Source organism: Toxorhynchites rutilus, chromosome 3 (genome assembly GCF_029784135.1).
Source record: "Toxorhynchites rutilus septentrionalis strain SRP chromosome 3, ASM2978413v1, whole genome shotgun sequence".
Taxonomy (NCBI): Eukaryota; Metazoa; Arthropoda; class Insecta; order Diptera; family Culicidae; genus Toxorhynchites; species Toxorhynchites rutilus.
In genome coordinates, this window is record NC_073746.1 from 277,670,139 (window position 1) to 277,685,667 (window position 15,529).

At 40.9% G+C, this 15,529-nt stretch overlaps 1 protein-coding gene across 2 annotated transcripts; it reads right to left on the reverse strand.

The window, feature by feature from the left end:
• Nucleotides 1-229: 229 nt before the first annotated feature.
• On the reverse strand, nucleotides 230-13,437 carry LOC129774723 (uncharacterized). 2 transcript variants are annotated; one of them, XM_055778636.1, is made up of 8 exons: nucleotides 12,639-12,778; nucleotides 12,465-12,531; nucleotides 10,549-12,388; nucleotides 6,370-7,533; nucleotides 6,210-6,306; nucleotides 6,068-6,148; nucleotides 5,876-6,000; nucleotides 230-992 (listed from the first exon to the last, which is right to left on the reverse strand). In XM_055778636.1, exons 3-8 carry the CDS (start codon nucleotides 12,336-12,338, stop codon nucleotides 869-871), a joined length of 3,381 nt encoding a protein of 1,126 aa, XP_055634611.1. In that variant the 5' UTR covers nucleotides 12,339-12,388; nucleotides 12,465-12,531; nucleotides 12,639-12,778; the 3' UTR covers nucleotides 230-868. The 2 variants fall into 2 exon arrangements, with proteins under 2 accessions (XP_055634611.1, XP_055634610.1); XM_055778635.1 differs by lacking the exon at nucleotides 12,465-12,531 and having other exon boundaries at nucleotides 12,639-13,437.
• Between the last annotated feature and the right edge of the window lie 2,092 nt (nucleotides 13,438-15,529).

Genomic DNA, 15,529 nt, shown 5'->3' on the forward strand with positions numbered 1-15,529 from the left:
TCGACCGATCTAAATCTGCACATGTCCGTCGATTGCAAAGTCGTATCATTACTTAGATGCTTCAAATATGTTCTAGAAGTTCTCATTGCAGATCAATTCTTTTCAAAATTGAATTAATCGAAGATCGAATTCATAGCCACTTGTTATAGTATAAACCTTTGGAACATAGGACAACAATTCTTCCAACAAGCTTCCTGTTTGTTTAAAAAAGCGTAATATAACACAAACATTAACGAGAAAAAAAACTTTATTTGTAGTATTACATACATGTGGTTTAACAACATATCTGCTTATTGTTTGCTCATTCTAAAGAATCAAATCTCTTTCAATATATTGACAGCTGGCTTTGATAATATGCTCTTACGTACACGAAACTCAAATAATTACAAAAACAAAAAATATATAGTATGATCTCATTCCTGTTTTCTTTGATTTATCAAAATAAATCGAAAAATAACAAACGAAAACTTCAAGAGCACAGTTCATCATCACGGAACAATCATCAATCTGGGTATACGATTCGTTGGGTAACGCATCGTTCAAATACGATTGATTTGAGTTACTTTTCTAGAACTAAGAGAGCTACTATGTGATGAGATTTAGCGACCTGTATATTCTCTTCTACTTTATTCATTTGCTATTCGAATCCTTTCCAGCTCTTACACTGATTTCAACAAGTCTAACGAAAAAAATAAAACAATACGCTACCTCCTCCTCCGGATCGATGATCTAAATGAGCACGATGCTGGCGATGCTGTAGCTGTGTATTATGATGCGAAGAATACCGATACCGCCGACTATCGACATCGATATCTATGATTCCGACGCGCGTTCTTTGCCGAGGGTGGCCACCTTCCTCTTCCAGCTGTCATATACTAAAGTCTTTGGTCAGGTGAACTTCGATATCCACACGACAGATAGGGCAATGCTTGTTCGTCACCAGCCACTGGTCAACGCAATCCTTGTGGAATAAATGCATACACGGGAGACGCCTAGTGTGGAGAAAAGTTGGAAAAAAATAATTGCTGTCAAACTTATGATTTGAATAGTTTCTGGTTTATATTTTAACAATATGGTTCGTTCGACAACCTAATAACGTGCGCTTTGTGTGCATGTTTGGCTTTATAGCGTGAATCGTGTAATCCTATCGTGTAATTTCAAGATTTGGTTGTAGTTGTTGTATTGTATTTTAGAGAACAGGAGCTGTATAACGGTCATTCGTCTCTCTACACCCTAGTATCCATCTGGACCAACCACCTCGCTTGCTGAGCTCCTCTTTTTCTTCTTGTTCCCACCGGATTTGATGTGAACACCATCTTTGCAGAGCTGCTGTTCGGTAATCTCGAAACATACCCTGCCTATCGCTGGGTTCGTCGTAGTGTTGGGCCAATTCGTGCTTCATGCTCTTTCTCCAAACTCCGTTTTCCTATATACCATAGTATATTGTTCTGAGAACTCGGTGCTCGTAAGCACCAAGCGCTTTGTAAGTCCTCTTCGAGCATCGTCCATGCTTCGTGCCCATAGAGAACAACCGGTCGAATCAGGGTTTTGTGCATGGTACACTTGGGGTTTGTTGGACCTTGAGGATTTGCGAAGCCCATTGTAGGCGCGCCTTCTGTTGACTATGCGTCTTCGAATTTCACGGCTGTTGTTGTTTTCAACTGTTATCAACGAGCCAATGTAGACAAATTCGGTGACCCCCTCGGGCTCGCTGCCGTCGATCGCTACCAAGAAGAACTCTGTCACGATCAGTCCCTCCTGCTTGCATGTATTCAGTCTTAGACGCAATGATCCCAAGCCCATGAAAAACCTCCCATGAAAAGCTCCGCTGCGAGGTCATTCTTATCAGCTGCTTTGTGGTTCTTCGGCTGGTTAATGGCCCTCTTAACCTCACCCATCGTAGAAGGTGCATCGGCGTTGTTCACTGCACAACTGCGCCGGTTTAGTCCTCATCAACGCCATCTCGATCTCCTGTCTACGTGCTGTTCAGGTGTTCATCGTAGTGTTGTCTTCGATCACCTCGTGTTCGTTCGTCAAGATGCCTCTTGTTCCTGGCAATTTCGGCACGCGGCATGAAGCCTTTATGCGAGGCGTATAGTTTCTTGAAGAACTTCCGCAATTCTCGAGAACAATATAGCAGTTCTATCTCCTCACACTCTTTCTCTTCCAGACGGCACTTATTTCCGAAAGAGATGTGTTTACTGCTGTCGTTTCGATCGGTATCATTCCACGTTGTAGTAGTGCATCCTTCTCACTCAGAGGCGTTCGGCACTCGTCTTAAAACCATTCGTTCCGTTGTCCACTTTGTTCATACCCGATAACGGTCTCTGATGTGCTGTTGATTGCTGCTTTGAGGGTGAAGATGTTGGTAGGAACCACCGAATTATTAACGGTAGCTATTCGGGGGTCATATTACCGGTTTTTATGGACCCCGATGCATCAACTGCCCTACGAATCACGGGCGTGGGCGATCATAGTAAGAACAAGGCGCTCCATCCGCGCCTTTCCTCATCCGTAGGTCCATAGAAGACTGTGCGGGGGAAATCGAGTTCGGATTCCCAGAAGGTGGCAGTTCTGCGTACGCGTTAAAGTACACAATAAGAGGCAAGTGGAGGGTCTGTTGGTACTGACTCGCCGGATGGATGGAACACGGGTATGGGTGTTCCGTCACCAGTAACGTAACAGTACTAAATGCGTGGCCGAACCGTCAATATGTCGAAGTAAAAAATCGTCGAATGTCTCTAGGACCACTAGAAGGATCAAGCGTCAAACGGGTCAAAATGCCTTTAAAAGCACCCCGACAAACGCTCTCATCGTAGTGCACTCCAGTTTGCTGTGTATGCAGTGTCAGTTCGTTCCATCACTCAGGGAATAAGTGATAGTCGCACTAGGACTTTACATATCCACCCCACGAAGGTATGACTTGCTTTATGAAGTTTCTTACCTTTTTTGGTTTAGCAGACCAAATCTCGTTAGACAAAAGAATGCCCTTTCCAAGAATCCGCAGTCTTCGATGAATTAGTGTACTGCATTGACACAGTAAATGTTCCGAAGTTTCAGCTTCTAAATTGCAGAAACGACAGTTATCAGTTTTCCGATTTTTTAAATGTGATACCTGCTCGGACAGTGTCCGGTCAATAGACCGGTTAATATACTTAAACCTGCCTTCAAGCTGAGTAGATTGCGTTTTATTCTGTTACTAGGTGTAATGAATATTTTGGATTGTCTTGGTGTTGATAGAACCCTCCAGTTGGCTTCAATAATCGATATTTCTCAGGTTTTGAGATCAAATTTCATGCTTGATATAGATAATCCACAAAATGGCTTATGCCCGATGAATTTAGTTGAAGATCCTAATCTTGCTAAGAGATCGGCATTTTCATTACCTTCTCATTACCGCCCTGATCGGCACCCAGTATAGATTAACTTCGTTAGTAGCACCTAGTTGTTTCAAGGATATAATACATTCCCAAACTAGCTTTGACTGACATGTGTATGCTTTCAATGCATTAAGATATTGGCATACGTGTATTTTATATCCAAACTTGTATTTGTACATGTTAGAATAGCTGGTAGTTTTGTTTGAAAAACTGTAGGCCATTGTCCCATTGGACATTGACATGCAGATTCCTGGTCCAGTAATCCTATATCCCGTAGATTTACCAATTTCAGATCCATCGGTATAGAACACGAGTGATCCTGGACGAGTTTAGGGACCGCCTTCTTCCCATTCGTTGCGATTGAATTCAATCACTTTGATTGGATACCATTACTATATCAACTGGCGATGTAGTTGTTACGACCCGCCACAGGCACTGTTTCAGACAAGGATAATACCGACGAGACAACAAAGGAATAAATTATATTTTTTTTTATATTTTTTATATTTTATATTGTTGTAGTTTTAGCTAATTAGACTTAAGTTAATGATTATGTAGTTAAAATATATTCAAATAGTTTTAAAATGTACTGCTTGATGATGGCTCTTTATCCACTTGAGCCTTAATTAAATAAATAAAGGAAAAACATCACGTTGAAATTAGTCTTTGTTTCCATCCAGTCTTCATTCATGCCTACTATAGTGTTCAGTTAAAAATCTTTCAGGATTTGTAAATGCCCTGTGAGATCTCCTTCTAGAAAATGTTTTATACGTTTAAGCCTTTCACCTTTTCCGCTTTAATTTGCACATATTGGGGCAAGGATAGAAGGTATAGAAGAGCATCTAGGGCTTTGGAAGGTGCGCTGGGCATTGCTCCAGTTATTGATAAGCATGTCAGACGTTGTAGTTTATCGAGCTTTTTCTGAGCTGATATTTGTGTAGTTTTAGGCCACCACACTAACGAAGCATATATTAGTCTGGGTCTCACAATTGCGGAGTACGCCGAGTTCCAGTGAATCATTCTCGGTTGTAGTCCCCATTTTCCCCGAATATATTACTACAAGTCAAGAGCGCAGTCTGGACTTTTGATATTGCATACTCTAGTTGGTCGTTCCAATTTAGCTTTTGGTCAAGTATGACACCTAAATATTTGGTTCGTTTTGAAAGCTCCAATTGTACACCTCCCAATCTAAGAGGTGTAATCTTATACTTTCTTTTTCTGGTAAATGGAATAATGGCTGTTTTTGAAGTATTAACACTAAGTCCTTCCAAGTTGCACCATTTGAGTGTGTAGTTAAGGGCTGTTTGCATTCTATTGGAAATAGTATACTCACATTTACCCCTCACTAAAACGATTCTGTCAGCAGCGAAACCAATGACATCTTATCGAGAACTAGGGACCACAACAGAGGAGACAGAACTCCTCCTTGAGGGCAACCTCTAGTTGGTTTCGTTGTTAGAGTAGATCCTCCTAATTTAGCTGTTATTAGTCGGTTGGTACATATCAAAACTACATTTTTTCATAGCTTTTTTATAGTGTGTGGAATGCATTGCCCTCAATATGAAGAATAGCTGTAAGTGAGATTTCCTTAGCATCAAAAGACTTCTCTATTCTTGAAATTAACGTGTGAAGCGCCGTTTCAGTTGATTTATTTGCTTGATAGCCAAATTGAAATTTGTTCAATGGTCTCTTGTTCAAATATGATGATTTGATATGGAGATCAATGATCTTTTCCATCATTTTTAAAATGACAGATGTTAGATTAATTGGTCTATACGCTTTGGGAATTATCCTGTCACGTTTACGTTGGGAATAAATATAACCCGGACTTCTCGCAATTCACTAGGAATGTAGCTTAGTACTATACCAGCTCTAAACATCTAAAATGAACACGGACCATCGTAGAGCAGATAGCAATGGAAGCGCCCGAATTTCAAATTGAATGCGAAGGTCGATGGCTCTACAGTGCCCTGACTATCCTCAGTTGAATATGACTTTGCCGAGCCCTGCTCCGAAGAGTTTAGCACTATTCTCTTCGGGGATGGCCTGCCATCCACGAACATAGGGACTTTTTCAAATCCTCCCTAGCACGTCTTTTTATCGAGAGAATGCTTGAATTATCTCTAGACCCTAGTGAACCCTATTTCGTTTTCCCACATCGATACACTATTAATTGCTAATTGCTTAATTGCAAGCTTGTCCTGGTATTATTCCGAAGTGTGTGGCCTAAGGATATTTGAAGTATGGCATCCGCATAGAGGAAGTCTTCACTCCATCAGGATTGAAATCGAATATCGAATTCAAAATTTGGTGATACCGAGTTCACGGATTTCCACGTCCCTCATAACGAAGGGATTTTTTTAAGTAAGAGAAAAGTTAAGTAAATTCCTTTCCACAATAAACTACAGAACATTTGATCGGGATTAGGAAGCACCGAAATGGGATGCAGTGTGGCCGAATTTCTGGTTCAATGACCGAAATAAAAAACAGTATACCTGACATCATTATCAACCTCGAACTGGGACAAACAAATAGTACACTTTTCGCTGTCTTCATCCGTTTCGCTGGCACGGCGCAACCGTTTGTACTTGTGCGGGAACGTGTTATGTTCGATCATTTCCTGGAAAATAGGAACGGAGAAGAGAATGGTTGTTATTTGTTTTTGTGTTTTTAGCCTATCAGCAAACCTGTGTAGCTCCACGATTTGTGCAAGTATCCTCAATCACGCGAACAAAGCGGTTTAAACTTGATAGGAGGCTAGGACGTAGCTGTGAAAATAAAAAAAAACGGTTGCAAAAATTGACTATATTGGATTTTTTGTAAACAAACCCCTATGCTGAAATGCACCTGTGGCGCATCGGTGAGAATTCCCGTAGGCTGGAAGTGGTGATACATATGATGATGTACATGCTGATGATCGCTTCGCCTAAAAGCATGACTATTTGGATTAGTTATGAAATTTACAATAATGAGGCGACATGATACTCACCTAAGTGGTGGATACACTGTTGTATGATAGGACACCCTTCGTGGCCTGTGGTTATAAACACGAAGATCCTGCTGGTAGTTATGTCCTGCCGGGTGTGGATTGTAATTCCTATCGGACCAATACGTATTATTATCATCGAAAAATTCGACTCTTGATCCTGCACCACCAGCACCAGCTCCTCCCAAATGGCCTGTACTCGATCCATTAGCACTGTTGTAGGACGAACTTATCATGTTATTCCTGGACCGCAGTGCACCGTGATGAGGGGACACGCGGTCATTGTAGTCGTTCAGTACATCTCCTAGCATCATCGTGCGTCGGTGAACTTCCTGCATATTGTGTTGTCGATGCCAGAGATTGTCATGCACCGCATATGGTGGACGAACACCACCTGAGTGGATATATCGACTACGATTCGTATAACCATAATTGCGGTAGGGCCGTGGTTCATTTTGGCCACTGATCGTGGGGGCTGGTGCTTGTCGGCCAGATTCATAACCAGATTGATTGTTGTTATCATCGCTAAATCTCATCGGACGACCACTTGTTCCTTCATATTCGCCAACATTCGGACCCAATCTGTTGGAGTAATCGATAGGAGCATCTATCATGCCATGAACGCCACCGAAGCGTTCTTCGTTTACATCAACAGCTGGCCCACTACTGTTTCCGGTATGATGGAATCCATGTCTTCCACAGGTATTTCCTGTATTGTTAGAGTTCATCTGACCGCTTCCAAGATTACTAGTGCTATGCCAAGACATCAACGGATTTACTCGACTAAAACTACCACTGCTCGTGTTGTCTATAACCGCACCAGCATTACTGTTGCTTCCGGTATCGACAACTCCAGAAGATCCAACTCCTGTTTCCATTGATGGACGATATTGTTCTGCTGCTGTATGGCACATCGCTGGATACGTCGTCGAAAGCAGCGGTGTTGGACGCATAGTGCTCGGATCTTGCCGTGATGTTCCTCCTCGACCCCCTGTATTCCAAGTGTTCATCCTGCGCATGAAGGACCCGTGGCCATCCATATTCCATTGGCGAAGTGAGCGAAAATGCCTTTGGGAAGGATTCGGCGTAGAATGCTGCTGCGAAGTATTATGTGCATGTAAATGGTGGTATGGGTTAGGTCCATTCGTATCTTCGCCCGTTCGGAACCTGCGAAAACATTTTTGAAAATTTTGTTAACACCAATGATCGTATGCTTCGCTATAATGATAACAGAAGCTTTGAAGTAGCTACTTCTCGATCTCAATAAACCTATACTGAATATCTTATAACTCCCGAAAATATAAAAAAAACAACTGTTATGCATAGATTATAGACGAATCAAAATTTTCATTGATCAAACATAACCAGGGTGCCGACTGAAGAACCTAAATACAATTCCATGGTATTCCAGATGTAGACAAGTGATACTGTAGTTTATTAGCAACTTTCCTCTTTCTTGTATGCTTGTATCTTCCAAAAAAAAAATTCGTTTCACTTTTAGAGATTTAGCTTCTTGATGTCGCTGTCGTTCTATCAACTGCAATTCATTCGACGCAAGAATTTTCTTTTTTTTCTTTAGGGAGTCTTCGTAGCCACATTGGTTGCGCGTTCACTTACTAAGCGATCGATCATGAGTTCATAACTCAGTGCCCTCAATTGACCATCTTTGTGTTGTTATAGAATAACTACGTTCACGCAACCATCATCAGGAGATCGATCCACGGTGGAACAAAGATCGATTTATCGATCTGCTCTGCAAGAAACATCGGGCTTTTGTGCTATTAATAAGCCAACAATGATCAATATAATAACTGTCTCCGCTGTCAGGTCTGTTGAACAATGAATGAACAGGAAGAATACTCTTACGCCTAAATGGCTACTACAGTGTAATTTACCATAATGTAATGGAACACAAAAAATACTCTTACGCCTAAATGGCTACTAACTACTGTTTAATTTGCTATTTATAGAAATCTAAACATGGAACATGTACACGATTAAAACTAGGCTCTGTTACGGCTAAAATGCTAATGATCCTAAATAAATAAACAAAAAGAGATAAAAAAGAGCTTTCTTCGTCATCTGATTAAAGGGAATGGGAATTCCAAACTTAGGGCTCAGCCACAACCGATTCCTGTTCATGTATCATGTTTTCACAAAAACATTCGACGTTAAAGGAGATGTTCTCACAACAGAAAATTCAATCATAATAGAAACAAGATAGCTAATGGATTAATCATTTGATAAAATGGGATATCGGTTCGATGAGAAATTAAATATACCTAATTGGCTTTCTTTTGTTGATCGATCTTTGCAAAATGTCCAAAAATGGCGCTATGGAATTATCCGATTGGTACTGCTACATAAATGATGCAACTTTTGCAACAACGGATTTGAAAAATGGTCAGGAGCAGCAAACAATTCAAGCACTCAACTGCGAGTCCAATGTTGGTTCAAATTTATCTCTCTGAATATCCTGGACAAACTTCCATATGTAAGGAGTAACATTCGCCACTCTTCCAGCCCAAAATTAATAACAAAAATTGCTCTTGTTTCTATGTTCTATGTTCATTCCAGTGCAGCGAATGCACCGTGTAAAATAATACAAGTAGATCTGATGCTCGAGATCGTCCCATGACCATTGACCGCATTGATAGCGTTTTTCCTTGTTTTTCTTTTTTAGCCTTGTTTAGGGAATCATCGAAGCTAACGTCAATTCAGCTTGTATTATGCAATGTTCATTTAGTTTAGGTTAATAATACGCTGCATCGCAAAACATTTTCATTAAGCTCATTAATGTTCTACACGATAGTAATCTCTCTTGCGATACTGACACCATCGAGCGATGAGGCTAAGTACTTATCGGACCCCCCTCGTAAATGAGTCTAAACAGACTTTCAAATAATTGAATTTCGATATCGGGCAGAAATTTCAACGAAGAGAGATATTTCATCATTATTTCAGCATGTAGAGATTATCAAATCTTTGATCAAATATATATTCCGATCGCTCACACGTTATCGTGTGTTCGACATATTATTTACAGGAAACAACAACCCGAACGAAAATCGAAGCTTTGCTCGATGAAAATAAAATGCAATCTGCGACTATCATCAACTCGTTACGAACAATTTTACGGCCTACTTGATCGGTCAAAGCGTATTGACGAAGCTCAGTAACAGGCAAAGTGTTGCATCGTACTTCGTCAGTCACCATTTGACCAAGATTTTTGTCAGTAGGAAGTGACTAACGTGGCTCGTCAGTTGTCAGTAATATTGATGAAAAATGCAGCTCTGCCCAGGAACACTAACGTCATGTAACGATGTCTTTTTATAGTCTTGTTCAAAGACTCGTCGAAACCAACGACCATGCATAGCTTGTATTGTGCAAAGTTTCATCGAGCTCAGATTTTGAATACGGGGCAATGCCAAACCATTATCATAAAGCTAATTTTATCACGCCCTAGTTGGACCTTCTCAGCTTTCTTTCTGTCATGAAACGTTCTTCTCAGTACAACCATGTGTTTTTCAGCCGTGTGGTGTGATTTGTGACTCATATCTGTTTCCACACACCACAGGATCTCAGCTTTGATAGTATGGTTTTTAAGCATGAATTTATCAATAATTTTCGAATAAGAAAAAAACAAAGCAAATTGGTTAAAGTTGAACTACAGGTACTGATTACACAATCAAGTGATCAACACAACCTAGAGGTGACTGGTTCGAGCCCTTGGTGTAAATACGGAACAGTACTCGCATCCTGGCTAGTGTCGATTTGCTTCAACTATGACGAAAACTCCGGATCTTTAAGCCGAATGCCAAATGCAGGATGATTTTTTTTCCTATGTTACAGATAATTATTATGTTTCCCCTCTCTCTTTCCGCTTACGCAAACATATTTGCCAAATACCACCAAAAACAGCGCGAATGTAGAAGCCGTCTATTTTGCGCTGTTTATCTTTTTGAAGGACTAACTTCATCTACAGATAAAAGCTAGCAACATACTGAAAACCTACAGAGTTAAAACTACAAGATACCATTTTTTTGGTATCATTTACTTTCTAATTACCACAATGATCAAAAATCTAATCGGCGGAATTGCATATTTTCCCTGATTGGTGACGGAATTCTCTGATGTTCCTTGAATTTTTGAATTTAGTAAAACACAGTGAGATATACTTACGCGTCTCTCCTGCTGGAACTTCCACAAGGCATAAATCCTGTACTTCGGTCGCTTGCGCCAATTCCAGAGGGCGATATCGTTGCGCGTACATATTGCTGCGGTCTACGTTCGAACATCGATGGCGAACGCCCCATACTTCGACTCCTACTGCGCGCCCCTCTGGCCGAAGCGCTTTCCTCGTCAGACTCGTTCGTAAGATCGATCGGCTCCCGCCCGTCGTCCGGCGATTGATCGATCAAGACAACATCACTCTCGTCGCTAATGCTACTCGTATCGGTAACCCAATCGAGTTGCAGATCTGGTGCGGAAAGAACATCACTTTTCCGCTGTTGTCCTGAATCAGCTTCGCTCTGAGATTGTTTGTTGGACTGAACCGGTTTTTCGGTTCCTCCAGATGCTTCTTCATTCTCGTCTTTGGGATTGATAACCTCTTCAACACTGCTAGAACTTGAATTTAACACCAGCAGTTTGGAGCTACTGAGTTCTAAAGTGTTATCCAACTCGGCTTCTTGTATTATGTCGGTCGTATTAACCGGTTCCACCTCGACGTTGGTCAGACTGCTGAGATTGCAATCGTTTCCAATATCACTGCTGGAATTATTTTTTGCATTCAAAGCATATTCCTCATCAGTGTCCTCATCGCTGGAGTCATCACTTTCATAATCATTATACTCATAGCGCGTGTATCGTTTGATACGCCGGTCTCCACCCTTGGTGAAACGACCTTCGTTTTCTCCATCTCTTAGATCCTGCAGATGGCGATTTAATCCGCTTGGTCCTGGCTGGGGTTCTTCTTCTTCAGGGGATGTGATTGATGGTATATTTTTTTCGCTCTCTTCAGCCTCACTCTTACACACATTCTCCTTCTTGACCACTGCTTCTTTCTTTATTGTCGTACCATTGGGAGGGGCGTCATTGTCTAACTCCTGCTTAACTTGCTGTGAATGATTCTGACAGTTAGCAGTGCAGTTTTTGGATGGCTTGCTATCCTCAGCTAGGTTTGACGAACAAAAGCTGCAAGAACACGGCCCTTCCTTTTTGATATTTACACTCGACTCATGTGCAGCCCTTTCTTCCACATTTTCCGTCTTTGTTATCAGCATTGGCTTACATTCTTTCTTAACAGCCCCAATAACACAATGTTGAACACGGTCCGTTTCTTGAGTTGCCTCAGTTGGTTCAGTTTTGATCAATGGACGAGTTCGTGCTGTAAGATTTCCAGGTTTGGTTGGTCTTTGGTCAACCGGTCGGGTTGTTGGCGGAGCATGGGCTCCTTCCACTTGAGATGGTTTTTTTGACCGACTATGCATATCACAGTTATGATGTCGTTTTCGATTATAACCCCCAGTACCACCATTCATGTAGTGCGGCATATAGTGGAAGCTGTGGTTGTTCCAACCAGACCCAATTTCCTCGGAAGATCGAGGTGGTCGCGTGTATGACCGTGGTCTAATTGCAGAATTTGTACCGTCGTTCAAACCCAATCCAGCCTCTGTTTCTACCGGTGGACGCACATTGAAGGACGATCCAGACGACCTCGGAACGGAGGCGGTGTCAGGATAGTAAGACGGTGAGTACCGTGAACTCGATGGAGCAGCCTGCGAGGGATTATGATGATGATGATGTTGGTGCTGGTGATGATGATGATGGGAGGGAAAGTACCCATATGAGGCAGGCCCGAAAAGACCATAATTGGTACGTGCCGACTCGATGTGAGCAGACGGTGGAAAGAATGGAACGGTGTCGTAAAAGTTGGAATTACGCACTCGAGGAAGCATCATGGAGGGCATGTAATCGTGTGAACCACTTCCAGCAAAAAGAGGCGCCTCTAGGTCTAGTTCTATGGAAATGAAAAATAAACACAGAAAGGAATTAAACGTGTTTTCTACATTGACAATATTGTTAAAATAATTCACTAGTTAATTTGTGTAGAGTTTAGTATTTCGTCAAAAAACAATGTTCCATGTTCCAAAAAGCATATGTCTGCAATATCAAGCATCCAAGATAGTTTTGGATGATTCCATCCGAAAAAAGAACATTGAATATAATATTTAAAATATTTATGTGTTTATCGTTACGTGTCACATTACCTGGTACTTCAACAGAATCAACGCTTGATTGAATCGCTGTGTCCAAAATGTCCCGCAGGCTATCTGGCTGAAAGGTCCGCCCAGAAGCGGAATGTCCGTCTCCCCCTGACGCATGGTCTGTTCCATCTTGCATTCTTCCAGTTTTTTTGTTTATTCCAATTACCAATATCCCGTACACAGACGTTTCTTTTTGTCGGCGACAAAAATCTGATGATTGTCTAGATTAAGTAGTAGTCACTTTGGCAAACATTTTACTGCACCAACATTGAATTTAACAAACACTATCATTTGACGATACAAAATAAATGAGTGCTTTCGGTTTACCCTCCAATTGTGCAATATTTTGAAACTATTTTACAATATTACAGATGTTACTTATGCGGCTCTAGATCACAATTTGCTTTTCCCTGCAGCGGGACGAAAAAATCCAGCAAGTTAGTTTCGGGCTTCTTTCTACTTCTCTACCCTTCACCATAATTTAACAAACAAACCAACACAATACTGCAAATCCTTTCTTATTTCATGAAGCCCTATAGGCTACGAGTTGAAATGTCGAATCAATAGAACTATATTAACTCCTCTCTCATAACAAATCGTATATCGCTGCTCCTGTTCACAACCAACGAAAGCATCGACGAAATCAGTTTCGAATATTGAAGAAATAACAGAACAAAATTTTCAGCAGCTGATGAGACATATTGGAGTTTTTGACATTTTGAACGAACTTCGCAGAAAGATAACAGAGACGGACGTCGTGCACTACTGCAATCCGCTGCTGGTGGTTGTTAAAAATGCAGCTGTGTTTGATTTTATCAATGGAAGACATATTAGGGTAAGTCGATAGTTGAAACAGATCTATTTCGGATGAAAAAATTGTGTCGTCACTGATACACTGAATATGAAGTTTACATGGAAAAGTTAAGAAATGTAAAATACATACTCACAATTTCATTTCAAATTCAATCTATGATGGATGACATTTGTATTTTGACATATTTTTACATTTCTGTGCTAGCACATTTCTCAAACGAACTTCAGGGTCAACAAAATTGGCAGCTAGTTAAGAGAAGCAACCTAAATAAATGCAGAAAATCTGGTGATGAGGTTTCGTGAAGGATAAGCACATTTTTGAATAAAAATGCAGAAAAAAAACTTCGTATGATTTTTTTTTCTTTTTTATTGAGTAATAGTGAAAATATATCGAACGAATATTGTGCCCTACAATGAGTTTGAATTACAATAATGAGTGATTAGCGAAGATAATAAAAATTATTCTCAATTCAGAAAGGCAGAGGATATAGTGTACGCGGTGCGATGCGGACGTGGACGCGTTTGCGGGAAAGCTCTTTTATTCACGAGTACGAAAATCAAATGCAAACCGCCGAATTCCTGCGCGAAACCAAATCAACCTCGACGTGCACAGCTTTCTCCGCGCGAAGAACGCGCAACAAAAGAATGTCAGATCTATATTTTGTTTATATCATGGCGGAAAAAATGTTTCTGTATATGTGGAAGCATTTACCGGTGCTATATTTCAAAGAAGTGCACCTTGGAATGAGCGGATTCAAAATTACAGGAACCGAGTTCTGGATAATTAGTGCTGGAAAGAAGCTTCGGATGAATGAAGTGCGCTGTACATACAGCGTCGCCGTCACCGTCAACTTATCTCTTGGACTTATTTTGCCGACGTCAAAGTTGCCGGTGATTGTGTATGTGAATTCTACCATACGATTTCCATGGAAGAATATTTGACATTTCATTCCTTTACGTTGACTTCACGGTGACGGGACGTTGTTGTGTAGCGCACTTAAGGAATCATTGGTAAGTGAAGCAAATGTAAATTTTACGAGACAATTTTGGTCGTTAATACAAAGATATCGACGCTTTGGTTCTTTCAGAATTCAATTAAACGATTAAACTGAACAACGGAAAGAACACTCAAGTAGAACGACTTCAGAGCAGCGAAAGCTGGAACTGCTTAAGTAGAAAGCTTCATATATTACAGAGAGATGTAGATGAAGCTTTTTGCAATAGTCAGCTACCCCATGTGAGAAAATCGGATTCACCTGCAAAGCTACAACTTCGCATGGACATATTGCGAAACTTTTTTGCGCCAATACTACCCGCGAGGAAAGATCCGATTCACTCGAAAGCAACGAAGCATCACATGATTAATGATGAATTTCTCTACCGTCTAACATCCGATGAACATTATATTATTTTTCTTGATTGCTGACGGCTTTTTTGTGAAAATTCGTTTTTGTTTTGTTTTACTTAGAAACTGGCGACTTTGACATAAATTGTCAAAGTGCATATAATAAACGACTTGTACAACGTGATCAGCGAACTTACTACGAATTAATTTATTTTAAGTTCCAATGAATATGTTAGAGGTTATACTGAAAGTTTTTACATGTACGTTCCACGAGCCTAACCACAAAATCCTTATGACAGCGACTAATGAATGTCGTGAAATTATCTCGCCGACAACAAAACATAAGTTTTTCAATAGCAAGGACATGACATTCAGTACAAAGATGTCGTTTCCGGACATCATTTTTGCTATCTGATTACGATTTTCCTTCCGCCGATTGAAATGTACCCCGCTGCTGCTGCTGCTGTGCTCTGCTGATGCTGTCCCAAAAGTACGTTCCACTACGAGTGATCTCTGCTGCTGCTTACCGATGCGCACTTCGCTGCTGTCCAAAGGGTTGGATTCTCTGCTGCTGCTATCCGATGTGTGCTCCGTTGCTGTCCAAATGGTTGGTTCCTCTGCTGCTGCTGCTGTTGTCCGATGTGTACTCCGTTAGTGTCCGAAAGGTTGATTCCTCTGCTACTGCTTTCCACGGTGTGCTCTACTGCATAGTAAATTCTCTTTATTTCTTAATTTG

What these genes read in the sequence shown, in the direction of transcription:
- LOC129774723 (XM_055778635.1), bottom strand. Translation starts at nt 12,771, where the DNA reads ATGCAAGATGGAACAGACCATGCGTCAGGGGGAGACGGACATTCCGCT. An exon ending in CAAATCGTGGAGCTACACAG is followed by an intron (nt 6,001 to 6,067) that starts GTTTGCTGATAG and finishes CCTATTTTCCAG; the next exon opens with GAAATGATCGAACATAACAC. An exon ending in GAGGTTGATAATGATGTCAG is followed by an intron (nt 993 to 5,875) that starts GTATACTGTTTT and finishes TCTCCACACTAG; the next exon opens with GCGTCTCCCGTGTATGCATT.